General features: G+C 35.7%; 1 protein-coding gene across 1 annotated transcript in view; it reads left to right on the top strand.

The window, feature by feature from the left end:
* Gyc88E (Guanylyl cyclase at 88E) overlaps positions 1–27,678 on the top strand; it is an 810,833-nt gene that overhangs the window by 709,307 nt on the left and 73,848 nt on the right. The window contains exons 10-11 of the mRNA XM_069840815.1: positions 24,555–24,681; positions 26,162–26,366. Coding sequence (XP_069696916.1) covers positions 24,555–24,681; positions 26,162–26,366 — 332 coding nt within the window. The remainder of the gene's footprint in view (positions 1–24,554; positions 24,682–26,161; positions 26,367–27,678) is intronic.

Raw genomic sequence — 27,678 nt, 5'->3', positions numbered from 1 at the left:
AGATGAGGCCGAAGATTCGCCATAGATTGCCTGGCATTCACCTTACGGTCAGGGAAAACCTCGGAAAAAACCCAACCAGATAATCAGCCCAAGCGGGGATTGAACCCGCGCTCGAGCGCAACTTCAGACCGGCAAACAAGCGCCTTAACCGACTGAGCCACGCCGGAGGCTTCGCTTTATTTGCCTCAAGTAAAATTTCCGGGTTTGTTTGTGGATTTTCTCCTAAGATATTCACGTCATGTACATAGACAAGAAGCTTATGTAATCCGTTCAATTCCAAACCCTGTCTGTTACCCTGATCTTTCCTAATGGCATATTCTAGAGCGAAGTTAAAAATTAAAGGTGATAGAGCATCTTCTTGCTTTAGCCTGCAGTGAATTGGAAAAGCATCAGACAGAAACTGGCCTATACGAACTCTGCTGTGAAAATAATACACAGTACAATTAATACACAATAATTATATAATACACAATGATTACAATTAATAATAATACTTAAAGTAACTTAATTATTAAGAGAACCTAATTTTCCATTACAACCTACATATATATAGGCCCTACATAAGCTTCACATTGGTACTGATAATCTTTCACTTCACTCTCATGTCACTCACTGCACTGGCACTGTGACATTTTTCACTGACACTTAGAACACATTTCATTAATGCACTGGAATGTATCACATTCCTTTTTGTCAAGTGATGTCAACCAGAAATCAAAGTTTCTTTATTTTATTTTATTCTTGGTTATTATTATGTTAACATGTCGGTCTCGCAAACCACTACTCAATGTGTCAAATATTCGAAAATATCAACAAAATAAGCTACTAGAAATGGAGTTCATGTAATATTTCGTAGCATTGTTGCACTATACTCTCCTATTTGGCCGTTCTTTGGGTGGTATTCACTAATTTAGAGTAAACTTAATATTGTTTTCGATGTTACAATGATTTGTGTTTTTAAAATGGGATTAAATACTCGATAGTGTGTGTCTTGCTGAAAAGTGGATCGCGACTTCGAAAAATTTGCGAACCACTGATTTATATAGTTCGTCAGAAACGTGGACATTGGGAGAAATTGTTGAACAATTAGGTTTTCCTTCAAACTCTGTGTTTGATTTCGAAGACTTAAGTGAGAATATATTTCATCTTGTAAAGTAAGAGGAATTATATTAATAATCAAGTGATAGAGTGATAGAGCTCTTAAAGATCAAAACAATTATTAGGCTCGAGATTAAAGAATTGAAGATTTTATTAAATTAAGACACTAAAATGTCAATGTATTTTTCACGAGAACAGCAGTTGCTTAGGGAAGGAATTTCCAGAGGGGCGGAATTTTCTCTCATTCTCATCCTTTTAATTGTCCTTTTTTTTCATTTCTCTCTCTCTCTCTCTCTCTTCCTTCTCTTTATCCTTTTTTTTTTCATTTTCATTTTACAGTGAAACTTGTTTTGTTATCGAATTGTCGCGGTCGTGACGAGAGTAAAAGGAAATTGTACAGCTGCATAGTTATATTATAATGCCGGTATTATATTATTATAATATGAAACTGTTCGAAATTAACTACTTGTTTAAACAAGAATGCATTGTTGAGAATCAATTGGATGTGTATATTATTTATCGCTATGAATAGTAACCATAACTCTCAGGCACATTTCCAATATAATATATCGTCAACAATACTATTTAATCACTTTCCAGCGTATTAACTATACACTGTGTCCACACTAAAAGTATTTGTTTAAGAATATATTTTCACGACAATGTTAAAAATGGTTTTCCAATCTTCAGAAATTTAAACAAAATTCTTGAAAAATCTGTGAGTGCCACGCAAGTTTTCAGGCTATGTTTGAATTCACCACAAAGAGAAATGTATAAGCAATCTTGTATTTCATGAACTGCTATGTAACCACAATTCACACAAGAGCACAACATAATTATAGTGTATAGGGTAAAAGTTGCCTTATTCCGTGACATATTTAATGAAGTCTATATTTATGCAAAAATTGTAATAAAAATTTTCAAATAACACCTAAATAACGTTATTTGGACCTTTAGCTACAGTTTTTACAACATTCAGTGTCAAAAGTTTCACAGGTTTGGTATATAATATATGATTCTTCATTGTTGTACAATGGCTCCTAAATCCGCGACAGGGATCCATATTCCGTGATACTGGTTTCCTAATTCCGTGAGTGATATCCTAATTCCGTGATACTAAAATAATCCTCATTATCTGCTCAGAAAACAAACGTGTATTTGGAAAAACATATTAAAGTCATGGTATATTGTTTTAATATGGATTAAGCAAGAATTTACAATATAGAAAAATAACCTAAGTGACAAATTTCATAGAAAATACTTATGTAACTACAGGAATACATATTACATATTAATATATCATAAACAAAATAAACTGAAAGTTAAATTCAATACAGGATTAAATTTGAAGAAATTGAATAATAATACAATTATTTCTCATTATTTATATTTCTAACAACAGCAGTACGGTAATTAAGTTAGATATGCCCAATTATTGATGTTTTCTATAATCTATTTAATAGAAATTATTTCCACGAACTATTTTCTTTCATACACATTAATTTTTAAACAATTTAGCATTGGCATCATTGGTCGAGTCAGCCAGGAAGGACAAATATGAAAATAAATCCGAAATGGTGATATTATCACCATCTGAAAGAGGGATATTTCAAGTTTTGTACTGCCATCTGAGTTTTGTTATTTAGCTGGACACGTGTACATCAAAGTTAGGGAAACTAGCTGCCCTACTAACAGACCGTAGCTGGTGTGTGCTCGAATATTCGCGATGTAACAGTGCCGTGTTTCAATAGCAACTTGAATGTCCTGGTCCTATCGCGTCGTTAGTCCGAAGGTGATACGAACAGTTTCGCAACAGAGGATGCATATGGCGCGAGGATGCCAAATGTGACTGAACAGATGGTCAGTCGTGTGCGCCCATGGATTGGTTGTGTAGCGGCCGCAGACATTCTGTACATGGTCATCCCGTTCACCTGATCTCATAGTATGTGATTTCTTCTCAAAATATGTGGGTTTTCCTTAAGGACATTGTTCACATTTCTCCACTTCCAACGATTTTGCCGGAATTGGGAAAGAGCATTAACAGCGCCATCAGGAACGTAACACGAAATATACCATGTAGTCTGCACTAATTGTTAGATTTTGTAATACTACATTAGATGTAATATTGAGAAACAATATACGGTATTACCATGTGACGTTTCACACGTTCTAATGTGCCTCATGAGTGACACGAAAATGTTCATGCGGTTATACCATTCTCATGCTTGAGGGAATTAGTTTAAGGGGACACATTTGTCTTTTAAAACTTCAACGATTTTCATCCAAAATTTGTGAAATATAAACTACATAAACAGTCCTACAATACTACCATCTGTAAAAGTTTAGTTCCATTAGAACTATTAGTTAAGAAATTATATTTTTTAAATACATTTTACATTGGCATCACTAAAAAGGCTCCTTCCATCAAAGTTCTCATAATGTTTAGTTCATGTATGCTCAGACGCTTGCAAATAATCATGGGAATAAATTTTAACTCTTAAAAGCCTGAATTATTTTTCGTCAAGTTTTTCATTTATTTCGTTATAGGTTGAGTAAATGGATGTGATTGAACACAACAATGCTTTTGTTTTCAATTGTTGAAGCGAATATGTGGAATTACAGGGTGTGACCATATGGTAACGCTAGGTCATTATGTTGTCAAATCTTAAAGAATGAGTTATTGCCTTATAATGACATCTTTCAATCAATTTATTGAACTTAACTGAACTTTAACAGACAAATAATACATTCATCATTCATTCAGTGTTCTGCCCAATGGCAGGTCTTTCACTGCAAACCCAGCATTCTCCAACGTTTCTTATTTTCTGCCTTTCTGTTTGTCTCCTCATATGATCCATATATAGCCATGTCGTCTGTCATCTGATATCTTCTTCTCCCTCTAACTCTTCTCCCGTTCACCATTCCTTCCAGTGCATTCTTCAGTAGACAATTTCTTCTCAGCCAGTGACTTTTTTCCTCTTCCTGATCAGTTTCAGCGTCATTCTTTCTTCACCCACACTTTCCAACACGGCTTCATTTCTTATGTCTGTCCATTTAGCACCTTCCATTCTTCTCCATATCCATATTTCAAATGCTTCTATTCGCTTTTCTTCACTTCGTCGTAATGTCCACGTTTCTGCCCCACACAATACCAAATTCCATACAAATAATACAAAAAATACAAAAATAAGAAAATTACTTTCACAATATCTGAACAGAGATACATAATTTCCTCATTATAGGACACGTTAGTCTTCTTCAATCTGCTTTCACACACATATGAAAGTTTATAGAAAATCACAAATTATTGTCACAATTCACTCGTATGAACAAAACATATTTTCGTACATAACATTTTACGTTAATTCTTTATGTGACTTTCACATACTTCTGTAGTAAGGTAAAACATTGCTTATGATATGATAAATAACATGGGCTGCATAGATCTACATCAAATTTTGAGAATGCAGTAAGTTATGCCAGAAGAGCATTCTCACCAGCACATCGCCGTCTTTTGTTTCCGGGTATCGGAATCACTAATGTTCCACTCCATCGTATCTTGTATAATCAAATGTTCTGCGAGTGACGTCCAGAAAGTAAGTTTCCCAGGAGCCGTTTACAGAAAGAAAACACAATTTCATGGAAAGATTTATTGGAAACTATTTTTCAACATATTTCCCACTGGAACGGAGATATTTGTCATACCGTGAGATCAATTTTTGTCCCTGTATCATAGAAGTCTGCCTCCCGGAATCGGAACCAGTGTGTGACAGCCATCTGCACCTCTCTGTTGATCCCAGGGTATAAAAAAAGTCTTCATATGGGTGGGGAATATTTTGAAAAAATAGCTCGACAATTCCTATATCTGTTCGAATAAATCTTTCCATAAAACTGTATTGTATTTCTGCAAACGACCTCAGGAAAACTTACTTTCTGGACACGTCTCATAGCTCCAATAACGCTGTATTTGGAAGTAGACGGTCACCCCTTGCCTTTTCGGGTGCTACCGACTTCTTCAAATATCCGATTTGAATTCTAATTCAGTCAATGGTGTGCCACATCTACTTGGCTGCCAACCATTTTTATAACTAACTTTAACAACCATGTGAAAATGGGCTAAAACAATTTTTACATAGATAAAGCGATTTTTTATATATAAAAAAGACAAAATTTATCACATCTCTATCTTTAAAAGTCACTCTCTGGAGAAATCGAGTGATCTGATGTAACATACTGTTTTATTCACTTACGGTTCCCTGATGGCACCATGACGGTATCATTCTCTTTGTATCACAGATGACTCTTCAACTTTCTCTTCTTCTATAAAAGGAATATTCTGTCACTATTAACAAAAATAACCTTAGCTTCAGCAATCAGTTTCCTCCCACTTATGTAGTCGAACATGCCACCCTCTACATCTGCAGAGTTCTCGTCAGATACAAAATTGGGCTTTGGTGACTATGTAGAATGCTCTAATTTTTTGTTTTATAATTCCATGCACTTTCACGCACTTGTTTCTAGCATTCATTTTGTTACATGTACTTTCTTGTAACTCCACCATTTTACTGTTAGTAGCAAGAGAGCACAAAGAATGAGTGACAACATATTAGCCTAGCGTTACCATATGGTAACGTAAGAAACAATGTATTATATCCACAACAATGTTATGGACTATAAACTTGTGCTCGATGTACACGAATAATCAATCACCAATAAGTGAAATACTGCAACACATATTACAATCAAGTTAATCAAAGTAACGAATAAATTATCTTACTTCTTGTTGCTCTCCAAAATTGCTGCTGAGATTTGTGTATTAATAATTATAGCGAGAGAATCTATTTTTCGTTATAATTACTATAGAAACTTTTTTTTATTTATTGTTCTTATTTTGATAATTGTACTTTATTGTACTTTTGCCAGATTAAGAATATTTTCATTTTATTTATTTTTTAATCGCACAGCTGCTCTTGCCCAACTGGTATAATAAAGTTGTGCTTTTATAATGTAATAAGAAAAAACCAATCATGGAGCTTGGATTCACAAAGGAAAATTCCAGTTTTATTAATTAAGGACGGGTGTGAAGCAAGTTATATTGCTTTCTGCACTGCGTTACCATATGGTAACATTAGATTAAAATGGGTAGCTTTTGAGCTCAGTTTAAATAATTTTAATTTCATTAATTTAGCATTACAGCATATTTTAATCTAAGTGTAATATGAATATGCCCCTAAGGAACTTAATATATTTATAAACATTTAATTGACCTCTGTGAGAAGTTTCACACCAATCTGACAATAATTGTTATGCAAGGAATCTTTTTATTCGATAAACTGCTTAAAATTGTAAAATGGAGGAACCAACATAAAAAATTCTCTCATTTCACTCACGCACCGTATATTTGGTCACATTTGATTATTCATTCATTATTCATTGTGTTTTCCCAAGGGCAGGTCTTTCACTGCAAACCCACCATTTTCCAGTTTTTCCTATTTTCTGCCTTCCTCTTTGTTTCCTCATATGATCCATATATCTTAATGTCGTCTATCATCCGATGTCTTCTTCTGCCACTAACACTTCTCCCGTCCACCATTCCCTCCATGGCGTCCTTCAGACGGCAGTTTCTTTCAAGCGTCACTGCCAATTTCTTTTCCTCTTTCTGATCAGTTTCAACACCATTCTTTCTTCACCCACTCTTTCCATCACACCTTCGTTTCTTATTCTGTATGTTCACTTCACATTCTCCATCCTTCTCCATAATCACATTTCAAATGCATCCTTTTGATTATATGGATATATTATTTAAAATGGTCTCAAATATAGTAATTACGATCATAAAAAGGAAGAAAAGTGGACTTTCTTAATTTCTTTAGAATTATGTCACCATAGTGTCCCCTCAAATTAATATAGTAGTAGGATATCATAAAATTGAATAAGCCAATATACGAGTGATTTGTGTACATGGTATATGTCGTGGTTGTTCAACTGGCGCTGCATCATTCTAGCATATCGATAACTGCTGATTACACAACTAGTCACAACAGTGAATATAATTTTTCATATTTCGTTAGACTAGAGAAAAAGAAAACAAAATGTCCTCTTTGGAACAGAAAAATATATCTTGTTCAACAAAATGATTTTTATGATATAGCTCATTAGTAGTCTACATAAAGAGCGGTCGGCACTAGGTCTAAATTATATATGCGTTCAATAATGTTTAATGAAATTTATACCGTATTATTATTATTATTATTATTATTATTATTATTATTATTTCTTAAGTTTATTTATATACTGTACGCTTTAATATAACTTTGGTCATATCGCGCGTGTTTATGATCTTTGGGTATACCAGTTGGCCGTTTTTAATTATTGTTGAGTGCCTGATTCTATTGTGCGTTGTAAATAGCTTGTGTTCATGTAACTGATTTAGAAATTTTATTACGTACTGTTTATGATTAGAGCTCAGTGTTTGGTCACATTGAACTACAAACTTAGTGAACACATATCTACGCTCTCCACAGTTTTGTGTAACTAACGATACGATAAGGACCAAACTAGTCTGCTGATACTGAGCTACTGAGCATGTATAAATTGTACAGTCAGCTCACGAGAGAAATTCATCCATTCCTCTGCAAAATACAGTTTTAGAAAATGATTATTGTTTATATTAAAAGAAAAACATACATGATTGTTTATGGTCTTAAAAAAGAAATAGGCCTGTATAGTAAATTATTAATTGTAATAAACAAAACATAGCAGGATTTTCAAAACAATTAATATTAGCCTATAAGTTACATCTTGATTACAAACTTCTAACACTATATCACTTCGGAATATAAATTATTTATAGGTATTCAGGTGATAATTAACACAATAAAACAACTATAACCTATGTTTATTCATTCATAGTGTTCTGCCCAAGGGTAGGTATTTCACTGTAAACCCAGCATTCTCCAGTCTTTTCTATTTTCTGCTTTCGTCTTAGTCTCCGCATATGATCCATAGTCATCTACCATCTTATGTCTTATTCTGTCCTGAATTCTTCTTTCGTTCACCATTTCTTTCAGTGTATCCTTCACAAGGCTGTTTCTTCTCAACCAGTGACCCAACCAATTCATTTTCCTCTCCCTGATCACTTTCAGCATCTTTCTTTCTTCACTCACTCTTTCCAACACAGCTTCGTTTCTTATTCTGTCTGTCCATTTCACACGCTCTATCCTTCTACATATCCACATTTCAAATGCTTCTAGTCGCTTCTCTTCACTTCGTCGTAATGTTCATATTTCTGCCCCATATTATGCTACACTCCACACAAAGCACTTCACTAGTATCTTAGACCTTTTTGTCCAGAGGTCCACAGAAGGTGCTCCTTTTTCTACTAAAAGCTTAATTTGCTATTGCTATTCTTCTTTTGACTTCTTGGAAGCAGCTCATGTTATTGCTTATAGTAGGCTATACCCCAAGTAAAGGGTGCGTCAGAAAGAACGGATGGATTTCAAACTATCGATACGCAGCGAGGGGAGGGATACAATGAGGGGGACCATGACTGTTGGGTCAGCGAGAGAATGCAGTTTCAGTCGAAAACATGTAGTGGTCCGGCGTACAACGTGCATTCATCGTAGAGACATTTTTGAAAAATGAAGAGTCTTTGCTCGCCACTTAGGACTCATTTCGCGATCGGACGTCACGCTAGGATTCCAACACGGAATACAATTTTGCACTGGATGGCTTCATTTCGTACCACAGGTTCAGCATTGAAGAATAAATCACCTGGGCGACCACAAAGCGCGTGTACACTTGCAAATGTGGAGACAATCGGTTGTCCGGTTACCTCAACGATCAGCCAACAAATATGCTATTGCACTGAGATTGTCCGAAGCTACGGTAAGACGAATTTTTCATTTAGACATTCAAATCCACCCATACAAGATGGCAATTGTGCAACAACGTAATGCAGGAGATTGGGAGAACCGTGTTGATTATTGTCGGCGTATTATCATGAACGTGGCTCTTACCACCGTTCTGTTGATCAGTGATGAAGCCCATTTTCACCTCTCCGGCTGTGTCAATAAACAGAATGTCCGTTATTGAGCAGGAACCAATCCTAATGAATTCCACGAGAAACCTCTTTGCAGTGAGAGAGTTACGGTCTGTTGTGTTGTAGCAGAATTTGATGTTTGATTTTTTAAGATGACGACGGCCGTGCAGTAAGCATTACAGGTGCTCGTTACGTTCAAATGTTACAAACTTTCCTGCAACCGAGGTTGAACAATCTTGCTGTTGATGCTGAGGACATTTGGTTTCAACAAAATGGGACTACTGCTCACACCGCGCGTCAAACAATAAATCTCCTGCAAGAGCTCTTTCCGGGGCATATCATTTCGCATCATGGCGACATTCCTTGGCTGCATGTTCGCCAGATCTCGCCCCCTGCGACTTCTTTCTTTGGGGCCATTTGAAGGCGGAAATTTATAAACATCGACCACATACAATGGACGAACTGAAGACGGCGATTCGTGAAGAAATTGCGGCAAACCGACCAGCTATGACTGTGAAAGTGATGGCGAAATTCAGAAAACGTCTCGATGCCTGTATCGAAAGCCAAGGACATCATATAGATAATGTTGTATTCCATAAATAAACTGCATATATTGGTGGGTCTGTTGATAACAATACATTTTTTATTTGATAAATCCTTACAAATTTCTTGCCCTGTGAAATCCATCCGTTCTTTCTGACGCACCCTGTATATGAAGCTGTCTACTTGTTCTACTGCCTCATTTAGAATTCACAAGTTTACTCTTTACTTTTCTTCTTTTGACAATTGTCTTCGTCACGTTAACATTTATCTTGATTCCATACTGCTCACAGCTATCATTTAGTTCCAGTAGCATATTCCTTACTATCATCACCTATTCTGCTAACTCACCAGCAAATCTCATACACTCTATTCTTCTTCGTCTTACTATCACTCCTCTCATATTCTGAAAACAGTTCTACACTAAATCCTGCAAGTAGATGTTGAACAGGGTAGATGATAAAGGGCGTCCATGACGTACTCGCTCCCTATTTCGCTTCCTTCTGACATTTCTTCTCCTATCCTGACTCGTTGTTTCATATAAAGATTACTGAACAGCCACATCTCTTTCCAATCAACGCCAATTTTCTTTAGAGTTCCCATCAGTTTATTGCAATCCACCGTGTTAAACGCCTTTTCTAAATTCACAATACACTTCTTTATTCTTCTCTAGGTATCTTTCGCCGATTGTTCGTAGAAGCCCAATTGCATTTCTCGTACTTTCCTTTCCTGAAGCCAAGCTGCTCTTCTTCCAACTATCCTTTCATCTTAAAATAAAAACGTCGATTCAGTATACGCCGAAAAATTCGCCGAGAGTGACGTCAGACTGGCAGTCCTGAAAACCTCTGTTATAACATAACAATAAACATTACGACTGTGTTATTCACCAGTTCTCTTCAAATTCAATAAGTCTATAATGAATGATTACGTACATTTTAAAATTTCTTCTGCTCCTTTCAGATAAGCAATGTTTCAACTTCAGGATACTCCTTTCGTTTTCAAAAAAATTTACTGGTGCATACATAAAATGTGATAGCTACATGGATGTGTATTTTGCAAGACCCTCGTCCATCAAAGCATGTAAACCTTTACTAACTTTATTGCAAACGAGGAAACTGAGGTGGAGTGGGTTGTGTGTTTAAAATGTGGTTGCGTGTTGCAATTTCCTATTCAGGTCGGTAAAAAACAGTTTCATTCAGACTAATAATCGATATCTAGTTATGTTACCATCGTACTCTTTTTCTATTGTATACTGTGCTGACTATACCGAACGTTTCGAGTGCGTGTGGTATCATCCATATCCTACAGCACAGCTAATCTGTTCAGTGGCCAAACACTGGCCTTTATTTATGATATTGGTGATTGAGGTGGTGATTAATTATGGTAGGTAAATTTCCAAGCCGACATTTACCTTTTGTGACTGAGGAAATCCATGAAAAAACCCAGTCAGATTGGTCGGCCACGGAGATAGAACCCGCGACCTCTCGAATGTAGGTAAGTCTCAGACGTTACCGAACTGTCGTTTCTTTTACTTCTATGATAAATTCTGCCACAATAAATTTTAATTGAACTTTTCCTACGAATGGTTTAAGAAGTAGAAATTAGCGTTTCGAAGGTTGCATTTACTTTTGTCTTCAGAAGAGAGATCACGCAAAACATTACAGTCAACCCGTCTACTTTGTAGTCGGCATAATAAGATAGATATTATGTATTATTCTTTTATATTGCATGCAACATTGTGGTCTCACGTACGCTGCGGATGTTTATACTTTAATTGCCTGTTTTATTCTAATCCATTTACATTTATAACAATGACATTTTAGCCTACTTACAACAATAATAAAATAAAGAGTTGAATTATTCAGATTGAGTATTCCAGCGCAGAATAAGCCACCTGCTTCATGAATTTTGTGTACTCGTTGTTGCTACGTGTGACATGAGTTGCTGTGTGCCATAGGCTACCTACAAGAATTAAGATGTGGATGAGACACCAGACAATATTACGGTGACGTGGAATTCTACTGACCACTGAAAATAATAGAGAGATTATTCTATCACGTTGGGTGTCACTCCTGATCTAAGACTAGTGTCAAATCCAAAGCACACGCTTCCAGTTCATCTTAAGCAGGTAATGGAATCTGTTTATCCATGTCAGGCAGCAAACTTCCAATCTGGTTTCAAACTATTTGGGATTTTCTCTTTTCATCCACAAAGGGTTCTTAACAAATTATACTCCATTGGAAATCATTCGGAAAATGAAAACTCGTTACCATCATCAATCGCAGGGTGGGGGGGGGGGCTGGTCTAACAACTCTGAAGACGACGGAAACAAGGAAGACGGATACAAGAGAAAAAGAAAACTACAAATTGACCCTGGAAAAAGTGAACAACTCTTGGTAGTTTCATCACTGCAGGGATATTTCACTTTTATTGCTTCTGAGAATAAGAAATCCCTCGCTGCAAATTATGCAAGCTCAAACAGATCTCAGATTTAAAGATGATACAACAAGAGCCGTAAACCAATAAAAGCATATAAAAAGTTAAAACGTAAGCGAAAATCCGAGGAGTTGTGAGAGGGGAAATTAGATCAAACTTATTAGTCGAGGAATTCGTCAGATACATGGACGTAGGAAGAAGAATCAAATAATTGACAAACAAGTCTAAATCAATAAGGTGCTGAAAATTACGTGAGTGTGTTGAGAGCCCTGTGTCGGAAGAAGGACTTGGAAGTACGTTTTACAAAACATGATGGAGATCTGAAATTTAAATAGCCAGAGGTTGAAGACTTAGGTCTAATAATTGAATTATTCGAAATGGAATGTAAATTGGCTCCACCCAAACAAGATAAGAAGAAAAGCTATTTCAAGTTTGCATTGGTGTTCATGGATTATTGTATGAATAACATTGTCCTATTGTATTATGAATTGAAATTAAAGACTGTTATACGTTGTTCGACTTGGTCTTGATCGGACGTCTGGGAGTGAGCTCCGCTACCTACTCAGCAATGTATTTTAACCTCATTTGGTATGTCAGCAGTGCAGTGCAAGCGATGTAAGAATAAAGCTGCAAATTGTTTGAAATGTGTGGACTGTGATAGTTATTTCCACAATAGTTGTACTAAACTGGTAATTAATATAATTATTGCAGATGATGTTAGCGCAAAATGTTGTGATAGTGGAATAGCAGTATAACTTATTTACTTACTTACTTCCATATTTACTTACTTAAGTACGTACTCACTTACTGCCGCCCTCACATAAACCCGCCATTGGTCCCTATTCTGAGCAAGATTAATCCAGTCCCTATCATCATATTTCACTTCCCTCATATCCATTTTAATATTATTTTCCCATCTATGTCTCGGCCTCCCCAAAGGTCTTTTACCCTCCGGCCTCCCAATTAACACTCTACATGCATTTCTGGATTCGCCCATACGTGCTACATGCCCTGCCCATCTCAAACGTCTGGATTTAATGTTCTGTGTTGTGTAACTTTCTCCATTCTCCTGTAATTTCATCCCTCTTAGCCCCTGATATTTTCCTAAGCACCTTATTCTCAAACACCCTTAACCTATGTTCCTCTGTCAAAGTGAGAGTCCAAGTTTCACAAGCATGCAGAACAACAGGTAATATAACTGTTTTATAAATTCTAACTTTCAGATTTTTAGACAGCAGACTGGATGATAAAAGCTTCTCAACCGAATAATAACAGGCATTAACCATACTTATTCTGAGTTTAATTTCCACCTGAGTATCATTTATATTTGTTACTGTTCTTCCCAGGAATTTTAATTTTTCTACCTCTTCAAAGAATAAATTTCCAATTATTATATTTCCATTTCGTACAATATTCTGGCTCCGAGACATAATCATATACTTTGTTTTTACGGGATTTACTTCCAAATCTATCTCTCTACTTGCTTCAAGTAAAATTCCCGTATTTTCCCTAATCGTTTGTGGATTTCCTCCTAACATATTCAACACATCCGCATAGACAAGCAGCTGATGTAACCCATTCAATTCCAAACTCTGTCTGTTATCCTGAACTTTCCTAATGGCATACTCTAGAGCAAAGTTAAAAAGTAAAGGTGGTAGTGCATCTCCTTGCTTTAGCCCGCAGTGAATTGGAAACGCAACTGAGAGAAACTGACCTATACGAACTCTGCTGTACGTTTCACTGAGACATGTTTTAATTAATCGAAATATTTTTTTGGGAATACCAAATTCAATAAGAATATCATATAAAACTACTCTCTTAACCCACTCATATGCCATTTTTTAAATCTATGAATAACTGATGCATTGTACTCTTATACTCCCATTTTTTTCTCCAATATCTGTCGAATAAAAATATCTGATCAATAGTTTATCTATTACGCCTAAAACCACACTGATGATCCCCAATAATTTCATCTAGATATGGGGTTAATCTTCTCAAAAGAATATTGGACAAATTTTGTACGACGTCAGCAAAAGTGATATTCCTCGAAAGTTGCTACAGTGAGTCTTATCCCCCATCTTAATGATAGATACGATTATGGACTCCTTCCATTGTTCTGGTACAATTTACTTTTCCAAAATAGCAAGTACAAGTTTATAAATTTCGTTAGATAATGCGCTTCCACCCTCTTGTATTAATTCTCCTGGAATTTGGTCGATACCTGGAGACTTATAATTTTTTATATTTTCTATCGCAGTTTCGACTTCAGAAAGTGTGGGTTCTGAAATAAATGGCTCAGCAGTTTGTTTTCAATTTCGACCCGACGATTTCTATTTGCCTATGTATATTTAGTAGTTGCCCAAATTATTTTTTCCATCTGTTCAAGATTGAATGAGAGTCTGCAAGCAAGTCACCATTCTCATCCTTGATCACTTTTACCCTTGTCGGATATCCATTCTGAAATTCGTTTTTGCCCTTATATAAATGTCTAATGTTTTTTTTTTTTGTTTTTTTTTTTTTTACCTCATTCAGTTTTTCCTTCAAGTAATCTCTCTTTTTATTCCTAAGTGTACGGTTTGCTTCCCGTCTTTCATTGAAATAATTATCTCTATTCGCCTCAACTGGATCCTGTAAGAATTTCAATTTTGCCTGTTTCCTTCATGCAACAATCTTCGTCAAACCACGGTTTCTTTTTCTCAGTTTCATAATAACCTATCCTCTGCTCAGCTGCAATTATGATATTATCTCGGATATTTTGCCACACGCTACTAACATCTAACTCTTTCTCGACTTCGTCGAGTATACCTAATGGTGGAAAAGTTCATAACTCAAAGTTTGACAATGATATGTTGGAGGCTTTAAAACAGATTGATGATTCTGAAAATAGAATAGTTATTAGAATTATCAATGATTTGGTGTAACAAAAAGACAGCATTATTTACGAACTGCAGGAAAGGATTAAACTACTTAATGATCATATTGTTTTGCTTAAAACAAATTCTTACGAGGCGGAGAGTATTCAATTAACATTACGAGAAGAACGGGCTGTTGGTAATAGTGAAAAATCCAAGAAATTGCCATGTAATTGTAAAAGTAATGACAGTAAGAAGAATATCAATAATAATAATAATAATTATTATTATTATTATTATTATTATTATTATTATTATTATTATTATTATAAAGTAGCTTCATCCAGTAATTCGAATATTGATAATAATAGTAATGTGATCGATAGTGGAGCCAGTTCTTCCGCGAATGTTAATGTTTATGATACAAATACTGAATTATGTAATTCTAATAATAACACACAGTATTCTACTTGGACTGATGTTGTACTTAAACCATGGCGTGTAAATGTGATTTGGAAAGGAAACGATTATACCAATAATTAAAAGACAACAACCATAAAAGAGTGCCCAAAATTACTTCGTTACATGTTTATAAATTAATCCATTATATCCCAGTGGCAACTAAAGTTGCCAAGGCAAAAAATCTTTATTGATTGGTCAGTTGTAAATTTGTTCATTGTTCACAACAATTGGTGTAAAGATTCAACTATCCTCCTCTAGTTTGAGTTGAGTTTTATCACATCCGTTCGTTATGTCGTTAGTATAGAAGAAATTAATAAGGAGTGCACACACAAGATTCTGGACTGCTACACATTCCTTCAATAATGTAAATAAAATTATATCTAAAAATTGCTGCGCAACAATTTCAATTACATAAATCTAATAACAATATGTGCAATTTTATTATACTAACAGGTTTTTAATTTACAACTTATCACAATTTCATTAGAGTGATTTGAATTTGTATGGCAACTTTAGTTGCCAGTGGGCACTTACGATTATTTGTTTATTCATTTTACATATAAGGGGTTGTTGGACAATAGCTTCATTTAGGTCAAAATTACATAAATTCTTACTTAACAGATGAATTGCTGATTAATATTTGTTACTTATAATGAAACTAACATCTGTCCATGCTTATTATTATTATCTTTAATTTCTCTAAATAGATTTACAAAACCTCTAATGGCAATTACATTAATATTCTCATTATAGAAATAGAAATATATATATTCTCCCTGTAACATAGTCCTAGTAAGCTTATATTAAATTAATTTTCATCATTTTATTAGCTATCTCAAATATTAAATTAATTATAATTCATTGAATTAAATTAGCTCATAAATTAAGTTACTACTTTACCTTATAGATTTATCTAAATTTAAATAAATGTGTAGTGAAGATTATTGCTGGAGAACCTTTTAAGTGTAGTGAAAATATTTGTAATTTAAATTTATGTATTGTATTGATTAAGGCTGGTTGAGTGGAAGAGAAGGCCTTATGGCCTTAACTCTGCCAGCGAAAATAAAACATTATTATTATTATTATTATTATTATTATTATTATTATTATTATTATTATTATTATTATATTCTTCAAAATTTTACCATTGCTAACTCTGAAAACGAACAATGACATAATATAAATTTATTATAGCAATTCTTTTCTTCACTACTGACTAGTTCGTAGTTAGATTCCGTGCTGTAGTACATTTTTATTTACGTATTATCTGGTACTAATATATCTGATTTTCATCTGTTATTGTATTATCGTTATGTAAATGGGCTAACTGTAAGTATAGAGGTTTTATACATTTATTATAAAATAATTGGAATAAAATTTGAAGCTAACTACTTCAAATCTAAAATAGAGCAAAGACAGCAAAGTGGCAGACTTCAAAATCAAGGAAAGGAGTCCTGATATTCGAAGCAAAGCTGAAGATCTACTTAGAGAAACAGTAAAATCTCGTTTAGATGCTCTCAGAACCTTTTTCTCTACAGAATTACTTGAGCTTATAGTTATGGAAACCAATAGATATGTGGCTCAGCATCTTATGCATAATTTGAATGCCTCAAGAGAAGAGATTCTTACTTTAATCGGTATTCTACTTCAAGAAGGCTTTACTGTAGAAGCGAACGGATGTTCATGTCCCAATAGTGTCAGAATTTATGCGACGCAACCGATTTGATGAACTACTGAGATTCCTTCACCTGCCAATTATGACGGATTAGATGGTCCTGATTCTCTCTATAAAGTGAGACAACTCTTCCATATACTGAACGTTTCCTTCAAACAGGTGTCTCCTGGCAAATGTGTAAGCATTGATGAAAGTATGATTCCATATTATGGACGTCAATTCATAAGGGAAACGTCTGTGCGCTTCGGATTCGAATTGTGGGTTGCTGCTGATCCATATGGGTTTATCTTTCATGCTGAACCATATTGTGGAAGTTCAACTCGCCTTCCTGAAACAGGTCTTGGCCAAGGAAGTAATGTTGCTTTGGGATTGGTTGCTCATGTGCAGTTACCACAAGGAATATAGCTCTACTTCGATAATCTCTTCACAACTGTTGGACTGATGCAAGGACATACTAACAGAAGGCTCGGAGAAACTGGAACTGTACGGGAAAACAGAATCACTGATTCAGTGAATCTGCCTGATAAAAAAAAGCTGGAAGAAAGTATCCTGAGGTGAAATGGCATCCTCTATTTGCAACGATTTGCTGGTAGTCCGATGGAATAACAACAGTGTCGTTACAGTTCTCACAAACTATCATCCTGTTGATCCCATGAGAAAGGCAAGCAGATATTCCAGAGCTGATAGGAAGAAAATTTCTGTCAACGTTCCAGGACCTGTAGCGCAGTATAATACCAACATGGGTGGTGTTGATATTGGTGATCAGTTTATAGCTACTTACGTTACAGCATCCATACTAAGAAATGGTGGTAGCCATATTTCCGATGGGCAGTGGATGTAACTTGTGTTCAAGGATCGAGCAAATGCTGAGTAACTTTCGGTGGTGGACCCCGGAGTCATTTCGCCGGCATTATCACCTTCATTTCATTCAGACGCTAAATAACCTAGATGTTGATACAGCGTTGTAAAATAACCCAATAAAATAAATAAGTGTTCAAGAATGGCTTCTGTATCGTATATTTGGGGATGACATCTCTCTTCTTGACTGCAAACATCAATGCGTCATTCATCTCCTGAAGTCATATGGTTGTACAGCAAACTCGCAAGGAATTCGTCGCTCCTTATCATTTTCCGCAGTGCTGGATGAAGTGCGTAAGGACGATAAAGGCCATATAGTCGAGAAAGGTCTATCCAAGTATCGAAGATGTCATGTATGTGGTTCTCGTACAAAATTCGTTTGCAATAAGAGTGATGCTGCGCTTAATCCTGATTCGTATTTCAGAACATTTCATGATGCATAAGGACTATTGGTAGTGAATAAAATCGACATTCCCCTTATATCTGACACAAAAATTATGGACAGAGTGTAAAGTAATACTCTAGAGTTATGTAGTGTGTGTAAATTTGTAAGTGCTAAATAAAGCAAAGGCATCTATTGAAGTAAGATGCATTTATTTCACAATAACAAAATATCAGACAAGCAAGTGCCCAGTGGCAACTAAAGTTGCCAGCCTAAAATGGACCCTTCGGTTGCAGGTACATGAATGAAATAAAATTATAGTGATTAGGGTTCTTCCAGGATCACATAAAAGAAATATGACGCCAAAATCTCACACAGGGAATTACGGGCATTAATGGGTTAATATCTGGAACAACAGCACAACATTGAGTTTTTAAAACATAAATATTCTGAAGTTCTTTGTGAGAAATTTCAATCTAGACATCCAGATCAATACCTTTCATTTAAGGTTGATGTATATAATGAAAATGTGGAGTCGGTAATGAACCCGGAATTGTGGCCTAAGAATACGCGTTTACGTTATTTTTTTAAATAAAACAAAGGTCGAATGTACAAAAGTAACTTTTCAATACATTGTGAACAATTCTTGTGAAAATGTCAGTATTTATTCCCAGAATGTACAGTCCATTTTCAGTAAGATTAATGAACTGTAAATTATTTTGAACTAATTATTTAGCTGTATTTGTATCGAAACATTGGCTCACTTATTGTAATAGTGATTTTATTAATATTAATGGTTTTGTTTATGTTCATTTTTATGGTGGTGTTGCAATCTTTTTAAGAGAAGGATATCGATTTCAATCATTAAATATTGATAAATTTTGTATTGAAATTCACTTTGAGGTCTCTGCTGTTATTTTACAAAGTTTTGACATCATCTTAGCTTCTATATATCGTTCTCCTTTAAGTGATGCTAATATGTTTTTCACACAGTTTGATAAATTAATTTTATTTCTTTTATAATTAAAAATGTCTATTGTAATATGTGGTGACATGAATATCGATGTACGACATAATTCTGCTATATCTTCACAATTAATTAATGTTTTAAGATCTTCGGAATATGTATGGTAAGACTACTGTGTTAAATTTCAACGTATCTCGTTTACATGTTTCGATCTATTTATGGGTCATCTTCAGAAATGGTCGTTGTTGGTCTTGGCGCCACTTGTTCTGTTTCCTGTGAGGATGTGTTCCTGTGGTATAGTGTAGAGTCAAATAGTGTGTGTGTTTTGAAGTTGAGTTGTGTGTTGAGAATTTCGTTGGAGTATGTTTTTGTGTGTCTGTATATTTCATATTGTTCTAGTGTGTTTAGTTTCTGCCTTTTTGGTTGGATTTGTAGTATTTCCATGTCTGTGTTCATGTCTCTGTGGGTGTGGTTAGCATTTATGCATTTGTAATGTGTTCTGCATATGTGGAGGTGTTTTGTAATTTTTTATACAGGAAAGTCTTACCATACATATTCCGAAGTGATACAGTGTTAAAAGTTGTGCAATCAAGATGTATTTTGAGATCTGTTGATTGTTATTTTACGAATATAAAGGTCACAAAAGGTAATTCATGCCTTGATAATGTTATAACTAATATATATAGAGATTTAATTAGTACAGATGTTGTTAAAGTGCCTTTGTCACATCACAATGCTCTTCGTAGTGATAATAAAATTATTAATAAAAATATACACAATAATGAATCTCCTATTTTTATGAAATTTCGTTGTCTTAGTGAATATATTTCTATTAATTTTAAAGAACATTTGAGTGAGATTCAATGGTCTGATATTTTTTGTGATAATGATTTTGAGCGTTTTTTGATAAATATATGGTAGTATTTCTAGATTGTTTTAATTTATATTTCCCCTTTAAGCTTGTGAAATGTGCTAATCAGAGTCATTCTTATGGCATAAATAACAAATTAAATTGGCTCACTAATGGCTTGAAAGCTTTTAAAGATCTTGTATTTAATTTATACAGGGTGTTTAAAAAATACGGGGCATAATTTCAGGTATGTATTTCCCACATGTAGACAATCAAAATAGTTCATTACAACATGTGTTCGGAAATGCTTTATTTCCGAGTTATGGCCTTCACAACATTGAAATTCACAGGAACGTTTTTCTTTCCGCAGGTCGTTGCCGTCAAAGGAGACATTAAGAGGGCACTCTGACAGTTCATTCCGAGGCGAAGGTTACATTCAACGTTGTGTAGGCGTTAGACTGTGCGACATGTATTCAAATCAAGAGCTGGCAGAGATACACTTCATGTACGGTAAGGCGGACGGCAATGCTGCGCTGGCTCGTCGTTTGTACCAGGAGAGGTACCCACAGCGACAATGTCCAGATCAGAAGACATTTGTACGTCTCCATTACCGTCTGTGCGAGTATGGAAAATTTAACTCTCCTGGTTTGGGAAGGGGACGACCAAGACCTACAACTCCAGAAGTACAGGAGGAGGTTCTGGAGGCTGTAAACATGCCTCCTTCTATCAGCACACGAAGGGTAGCGTTGCAAGTCAATGTTCCTCATACGACTGTCTCGAGACTGTTGAAAGAGTATCAATTGTATACTTATCATTTGCAACATGTACAGGCCCTGTCACCAGCAGATTACCCTGCACGAGTTAGGTTCTGTCAGTGGTTCTTGCAGCAGTGTGGTGTAAATCCGAACTTTCCTGCCTTAGTATTATTTACAGATGAAGCACAGTTCACACGGGATGGCATAACAAATTTCCACAATCAGCATGTATGGGCGTATGAAAACCCACGTGCAACTGTTCCATCTCATCACCAGGTGCGGTTCTCCCTCAACATGTGGGCCGGTATCATTGGCGATCGATTAGTTGGACCCCATGTACTTGTAAACAGACTTACGGGGCAGGCGTACACAAACTTCCTGGAAAACACCATACCTCATGTTTTAGAATACACTCCACTGATCAATCGTTAACACATTCACTTCTTGCATGATGGCGCTCCTGCACACCTCAGTCGTACGGCTCGCTTGTACTTGGATCGAAGGTTTCCTGATCGATGGATAGGTAGAGGTGGCCCAATTGCTTGGCCTCCACGCTCACCTGATCTGAACCCTCTCGATTTCTACTTGTGGGGCCATTTAAAATCATTGGTTTATTCGTCTCCGGTGCCTGATTTGGAATCCCTTCGGAATCGAATTGTGGCATGTTCTGAGGACATACGCAATACTCCTGGAGTTTGGGATCGTGTTCGCAGGTCAATGAGACATCGATGTGAGGTGTGTATTCAAGCAGGAGGTGGACATTTTGAACATCTTCTGTAATGACAACGACCTGCGGAAAGAAAAACGTTCCGGTGAATTTCAATGTTGTGAAGGCCATAACTCGGAAATGAAGCATTTCCGGACACATGTTGTAATGAACTATTTTGATTGTGTACATGTGGGAAATACATACCTGAAATTATGGCCCGTATTTTTTAAACACTCTGTATAGTTACATGAAGTGGGCAATATATTACGATGTTAATCCTGAGGGAGGTAGATGTTTATATGCCAATGGAATGAAAAAATATATATGTCCACTTAAACAAGCTTAATTACGACCTAATACTTCTTGCAGATACAATTCTACTAATATGTGTAAAGCGGCATGGAAAATTATTAATCATAATAGATCTTCTGGTGGTAGAAGTAATTATATTTATCTTTAATCTGAGGATTTTAATTCATATTTTATTAACTCGGTCACAGCACTCAAAAATAGTGTACATAGTTGCACTCATCAGTCGTTATCTTTTTTTGGCGAATATTAATATGTCTGGTAAGCATTTTAAATGGAAACTTATCTCACGGGACGAAATGTTACTTATAATTAATAAATTAAAAATTCCTAAATGTAGAGACATTTATGATATAAGTGATGATATGTCTTAATCCAGAATATAATTTATCTTATTATTGATCCTTTAACGTTTTGTATCAATCAATGTCTTATGAATGAGTAATTTCAACAATATTTGAAATTATCAAAAGTTATTCCCATCTTGATGACCCATCTCAGGCCGCGAATTATTGCCCCATTTCTATTGTACCTATTTTTGTTAAAATTATTGAAACTGTTATGCAAATTCAATTGTACGATTATTTCGAACGTAATAATTTATTCACTAAGAATTAATGTGGGTCTAGAAGAGGAAGTTCTACTATAGACGCTCTTGAGAATCTGATTTCTTTCATAACATGGATGCAAAACTGTGCTGTAATTGAAGCACACATCATAAGGCGGAACATGTAACTCATCCTTTCCCTGCAACCCTCGCGTCATTGTACAGTAGGGGGAGAAGAGAAGAGAGAACTATGTGTTTGCCAAACGTCACAGAAACGTCATTAAAGATTCCAGCCTTGTGAACGGGAGAACGAACTCTTTCCCCATGCTTCCACCACTTTCTTCCCCAGTTCTGCAACCCTGTGTCTGGTTTGCAGTTGTTTGTGACCTTACCAAATTATTCGACTGTGTTTCGCATTATATCTTGATTATGAAATTAGATTATTATGGAGTTTCAGGTATTGAATTGGATTTGTTTTGAACTTATCTACGTGATCGTAAACAAGCTGTATATTTCAATGAAAGGTGCTCGAATCTCGTTGCCGTTCAGTATGATATTCCCCAAGATTCTGTTTTGGAACCTTTGATATTTCTTATTATGATCAATGATTTGCCATTTAATATTGATATTGAATCTGTTTTATTTGCACATGATACCACAATTTATACTACTGATAGCAATGTGACACGACCCCCACTTTGGGAACCACTGCCTAATCTAAACTAAAGTTATTTTTAGTTTTTCTTACATTCATGTATCACTTATCCAGTTTCTTTTTATAGTAGGTACATTAATTATTTTAAACACAGATTTGTGGTGAGTATTATAGGCTACTTGTGACTAATTTTGTGTATTTTGTTATGTTGTTGTTGTAGTTTAGTCAATTCTCTGAAGACAAATTGGAACACCAATAAGGCATCACTCATGAAGCAACTAAGCTAGGAAATAATATTAAATGAACACTAGTGAATATAACATTTCCTTTACATTAAAACACAAACTTCATTGTGAGTTAGTAGAAATTGGTGGAGAAAACGTGAGCATATCGTTGTCGTTCAATTCACGGTCGATTTGACTGACTTAAGAAGGTTTCCCGAGTCGAGTTGGCCACCTTTATTAAATTTTTCTGCAACTTCTTTTCGCTTGAAAGTTGAGCTACTCGGTAAAACATTTCAGTATGGACTTCAGACGGATCGACGGTACCCAATACGTACATTACGATCGTTGCAAGTGGAAATACGAACTTGACTGACCAATAGATGACTGAATAAAGGAGAGGGCAGAACTGGACGTTATTAACTGGACTGAGTCACTGCAGACTACCTTTTAACTCCCCACTCCACCTTCCCCGGTAGAGACAGTGTTATGTTCCGGACCGATACGAGTATACAGGTAGGCAAACATTGCTGAGTGACGGATTGTAAAAGGCAGACATGATACTTTCGGCTCTCTGGTTGTTAAAGTCCATCACTGATCCACACTGCCTGACTGTATGTTTGTTTCTGAAGCTGAGTAAGCGAAAAGGACATGGGTGGGGATCTCTCTTTTCCTTTTCCCTTTATGCCTAGGGCTGGGTAAGATGATTCAAAGACTATAATAAAATTATGTGACAGAGAGAAAATTAGAAAGTCAAATGGAACTAAAGTCATAGGTCCTACATAAAGATGACTGAAAGAATATATGGGAAGTAAAACTCAGGTACAATGCGAAGACGAAGCGAACAAAATTAAATACAGAGATTGAATAAGATAAATAATGTTGGTATCTTGCAGATCAAGTAAAAATAATTAATATAATGCATACAATATGGGATTATTGAAACACACGTTCTTCCTTCAATTTAATAGGTTACCTACTCCTTGTTGAGTTATAGGTGATAAACATCAGGAAGGTTTAGACTGGGTTGACTAAAGAAATCATCTGAGCAGGTCTTGCATAAATGTTGTGAACTTCTTATGATATAGCCCTATTTCTTTTTTCGCCAACAATTGAAACAGTTGAATCCAAAATATCTTCTGGAAATTGCATCAATTTTTCTCCTACATTTAGAACGATTAATTTTTCTACCAGGTCAAATGATCTACATGGACAACTGGCGCATGATGATGTACTTGGGAACTCCAGTGATGCCAGATCTCAATTCTCTCGTCACGACAGGACTCTACATCAATGATCTCTCGATGCATGACTTCAGCCGGTTAGTATCAGAATGAACAATCTCTGAGATGAAAACTAATCAAATACAGTTACTGTTTACATTCCTCACTTACACATATTACTTACTTTATTTATATACAATTATACATCTATTTATTATTTAGTTATTCCATTTTTATTCTAGCTTACGCAATGGTTCATGAGCAGTTGTAACATTTCGTATAGGTTAGGATCATAGGTTCGAATTTGCTACGGCATGGATGTTTTTCAGTAGTAAATATTACTTGATATGTTCTCTTTGCTAGAGGCTCGTCGTATTTATTCCACTTCGTAGGGATGTAATTACTACTGTATATGTCCGTCTGGTTTGTAGGTCTAAATTCTCGAAATATGCGCGTAGAATATGCACTGGTCGCTTGAAGAAAAGTACCGGCAATTAATTTATTATCATTACTATTCATTAATTCAGTGTTCTGCCAAAGGGCAGGTATTTCACTGCAAAGCCAGCATTCTCCAATCTTTCCTATTTTCTGCCTTCCCCTTTGTGTCCGTATATGATCCATATACCTTAATGTCATTTATCATCTCACATCTTCTTCTGCCCCGAATCCTTCTCCCGTTCACCATTCCTTCCATTGCATCCTTCAGTAGGCAGTTTCTTCTCAGGCAGTGACACAACTAATTCCTTTTCCTCTTCCTGATCAGTTTCAGTATCATATTTTCATCGCCCATTCTTTCCAATACAGCTTCATTTCTCATTCTGTCTGTCTATTTCACACGCTTCATTCTCCACCATATCCACATTTCAAATGTTTCTATTGGCTTCTCTTCACTTTGTCGTAATGTCCATGTTTCTGCCCCATATAATGCTACACTCCACACAAAGCACTTCACTAGACCCTTCCTTAGTTCTTTTTCCAGAGGTCCGCAGAAGATGCTCCTTTTTCTATTATTACTTCGTTTAACTCAATTAATTTACATTTTAATATATTCGGCTACAAATTCAGCAGAATTGAGTTTCATTTGCCTTAATGAATTGAAGATGTCTCCTTTGTCTGGCCCGCATGTCCGTATTCTTGTGACAGCCCTGGCTCGCCTCCTTGCAAGTGCTATTTGTTAATCTCGAGAGAAAGTTAAAAATTCTAAAGAATGAACACCGATAGATCAAAGGGATCCAATACTTTGAATTAGGTGATTCTTTGTATGAAGATTTTCGTTTTTTAAACTGAGTGGTGAGGTATAACTTTTCCAAACATACACAAGAGTGACTCTTCAGGTTGTCAACAATCCAATTCTATGAATAAAGAGTGCAAACAGTTCCGAAATGTTGGAGAAATTAAAGCTGAAAATCTTCTTCACAATCCGGTCACTATGAAAGTCTGAGACATAAATGACAATTAGTCTTAATTATTTATGTTTTTACTTCACTTTCATATTATTTTAATATTTATGTGGTATTGTTTAGGCTATATACTTATCTCATTAAAAAGCTAGTTATTGATCACTGTCATCACTGGCAGGGATCTGATGCTGGCGGGAACACAACAATCAGTTGAGCTGAAACTCGCCTTGGACCAGGAACAGCAGAAATCAAAGAAGCTGGAAGAATCAATGAGGAAACTGGATGAAGAAATGAGGAGAACTGATGAATTACTCTACCAGATGATACCAAAGCAGGTTGCAGACCGCCTCCGGACAGGAGAAAATCCCATCGACACTTGCGAAGTAAGAGTTGTTCCTGTCATTGCTGCAAGCATTAGCCCTGTCTGTACCCAGGAAGCTTGTTGTGAGATGGTCTAGACTCAGAAGTGCTATACCTAGGTAACAGATGCTTGACAACTGATCCATATTAGTCACGTGTTAGAGATATTCTTCTTCTCATAATAGATGGCCTTACGTGATACTATCTTGTAACTTTGTTTATGAAGCTATATTATTTTCTTATTACAGAATCCAATGCAGTTTCTTTATTTTTGATTAGGGAGGCACTCATTAAAAACCTAAGTTTATTGTTCATAAGTGTGGTGTATAGTCCAAAAAATCTAGTAATATCAGAATATCTAATGTTTTAACACTTACAAACTCGATCCAGTTCTTCAATTAAAGATTAACTTAAATAAGTTATAAGCACGAACTAAACATAGACAACGTGCATAAACATAAAAAAAATGAAACATAGGGGAGAGTCGGGTAGTATCGGGCACCGGGTAATATCGGACAGTGAGTTTCTTTCATCTACCACACGATGATAGTACTTGATTGACATGGTTACGTTTCTGTTATGTCGCATAGAGAAACGTAACCATGTCATTCAGGTACTACCATATGGTGGTAGATGAAAGAAACGCACTGTCCGATACTACCCGATGTCCGATACTACCCGACTCTCCGCTAATTGTGTGGCAATGGCCCACAGTCGTTTCTATATGTCATGGAAAAGATGAAATAGCATATAAAAATAAAAATGTGTCTTTCGGAATGAATAGATGAAATAATATATGACTATACTACATGAATAGATACATCAGTGACTGAATGGACGGATAAATGAATAGTTCAATAAACTAAACAATTAACGAATGCATAGAGGAATTAAATAGTTAATGGGTGTTATTAGTTAATGCTATACAAGCTTCGTAACAAATAGCCAGGGCACATAAAAAACTACAATACAAATACAGTTAACAATATATGCAGGAAGACAGAAAAAAATAGTTTATTCCAAAGATTTAATAAACACTAAAAAAAACAAACACTAAAAACAAAGATACTTGCATATAATATATATCGGAATTGTAAAGGTAAAGGTAAAAGTAAAGGTAGTCATTCCACATGCCATAAAAACACTTGGGGGGTATGGAGGTAGAACCCCATGCATTCTTACCTCGGCACTAGAATGAGGAAGTGTGGTCGGCACCACGCTCCGACCGCCTTCTACCCCCCATGATACAAGGCTGAGTGAAGATCGGGCCGTTCTGAAAATTTTATAACGAGAAAATTCCGTCACCACCCGCGATCAAACCCCGGACCTTATGGT

This window comes from Periplaneta americana, chromosome 12, assembly GCF_040183065.1.
Source record: "Periplaneta americana isolate PAMFEO1 chromosome 12, P.americana_PAMFEO1_priV1, whole genome shotgun sequence".
In the NCBI taxonomy this organism is placed as follows: Eukaryota; Metazoa; Arthropoda; class Insecta; order Blattodea; family Blattidae; genus Periplaneta; species Periplaneta americana.
Note: the sequence above shows the minus strand (reverse complement) of the source record. Positions and strands in the feature narration are given on the sequence as shown.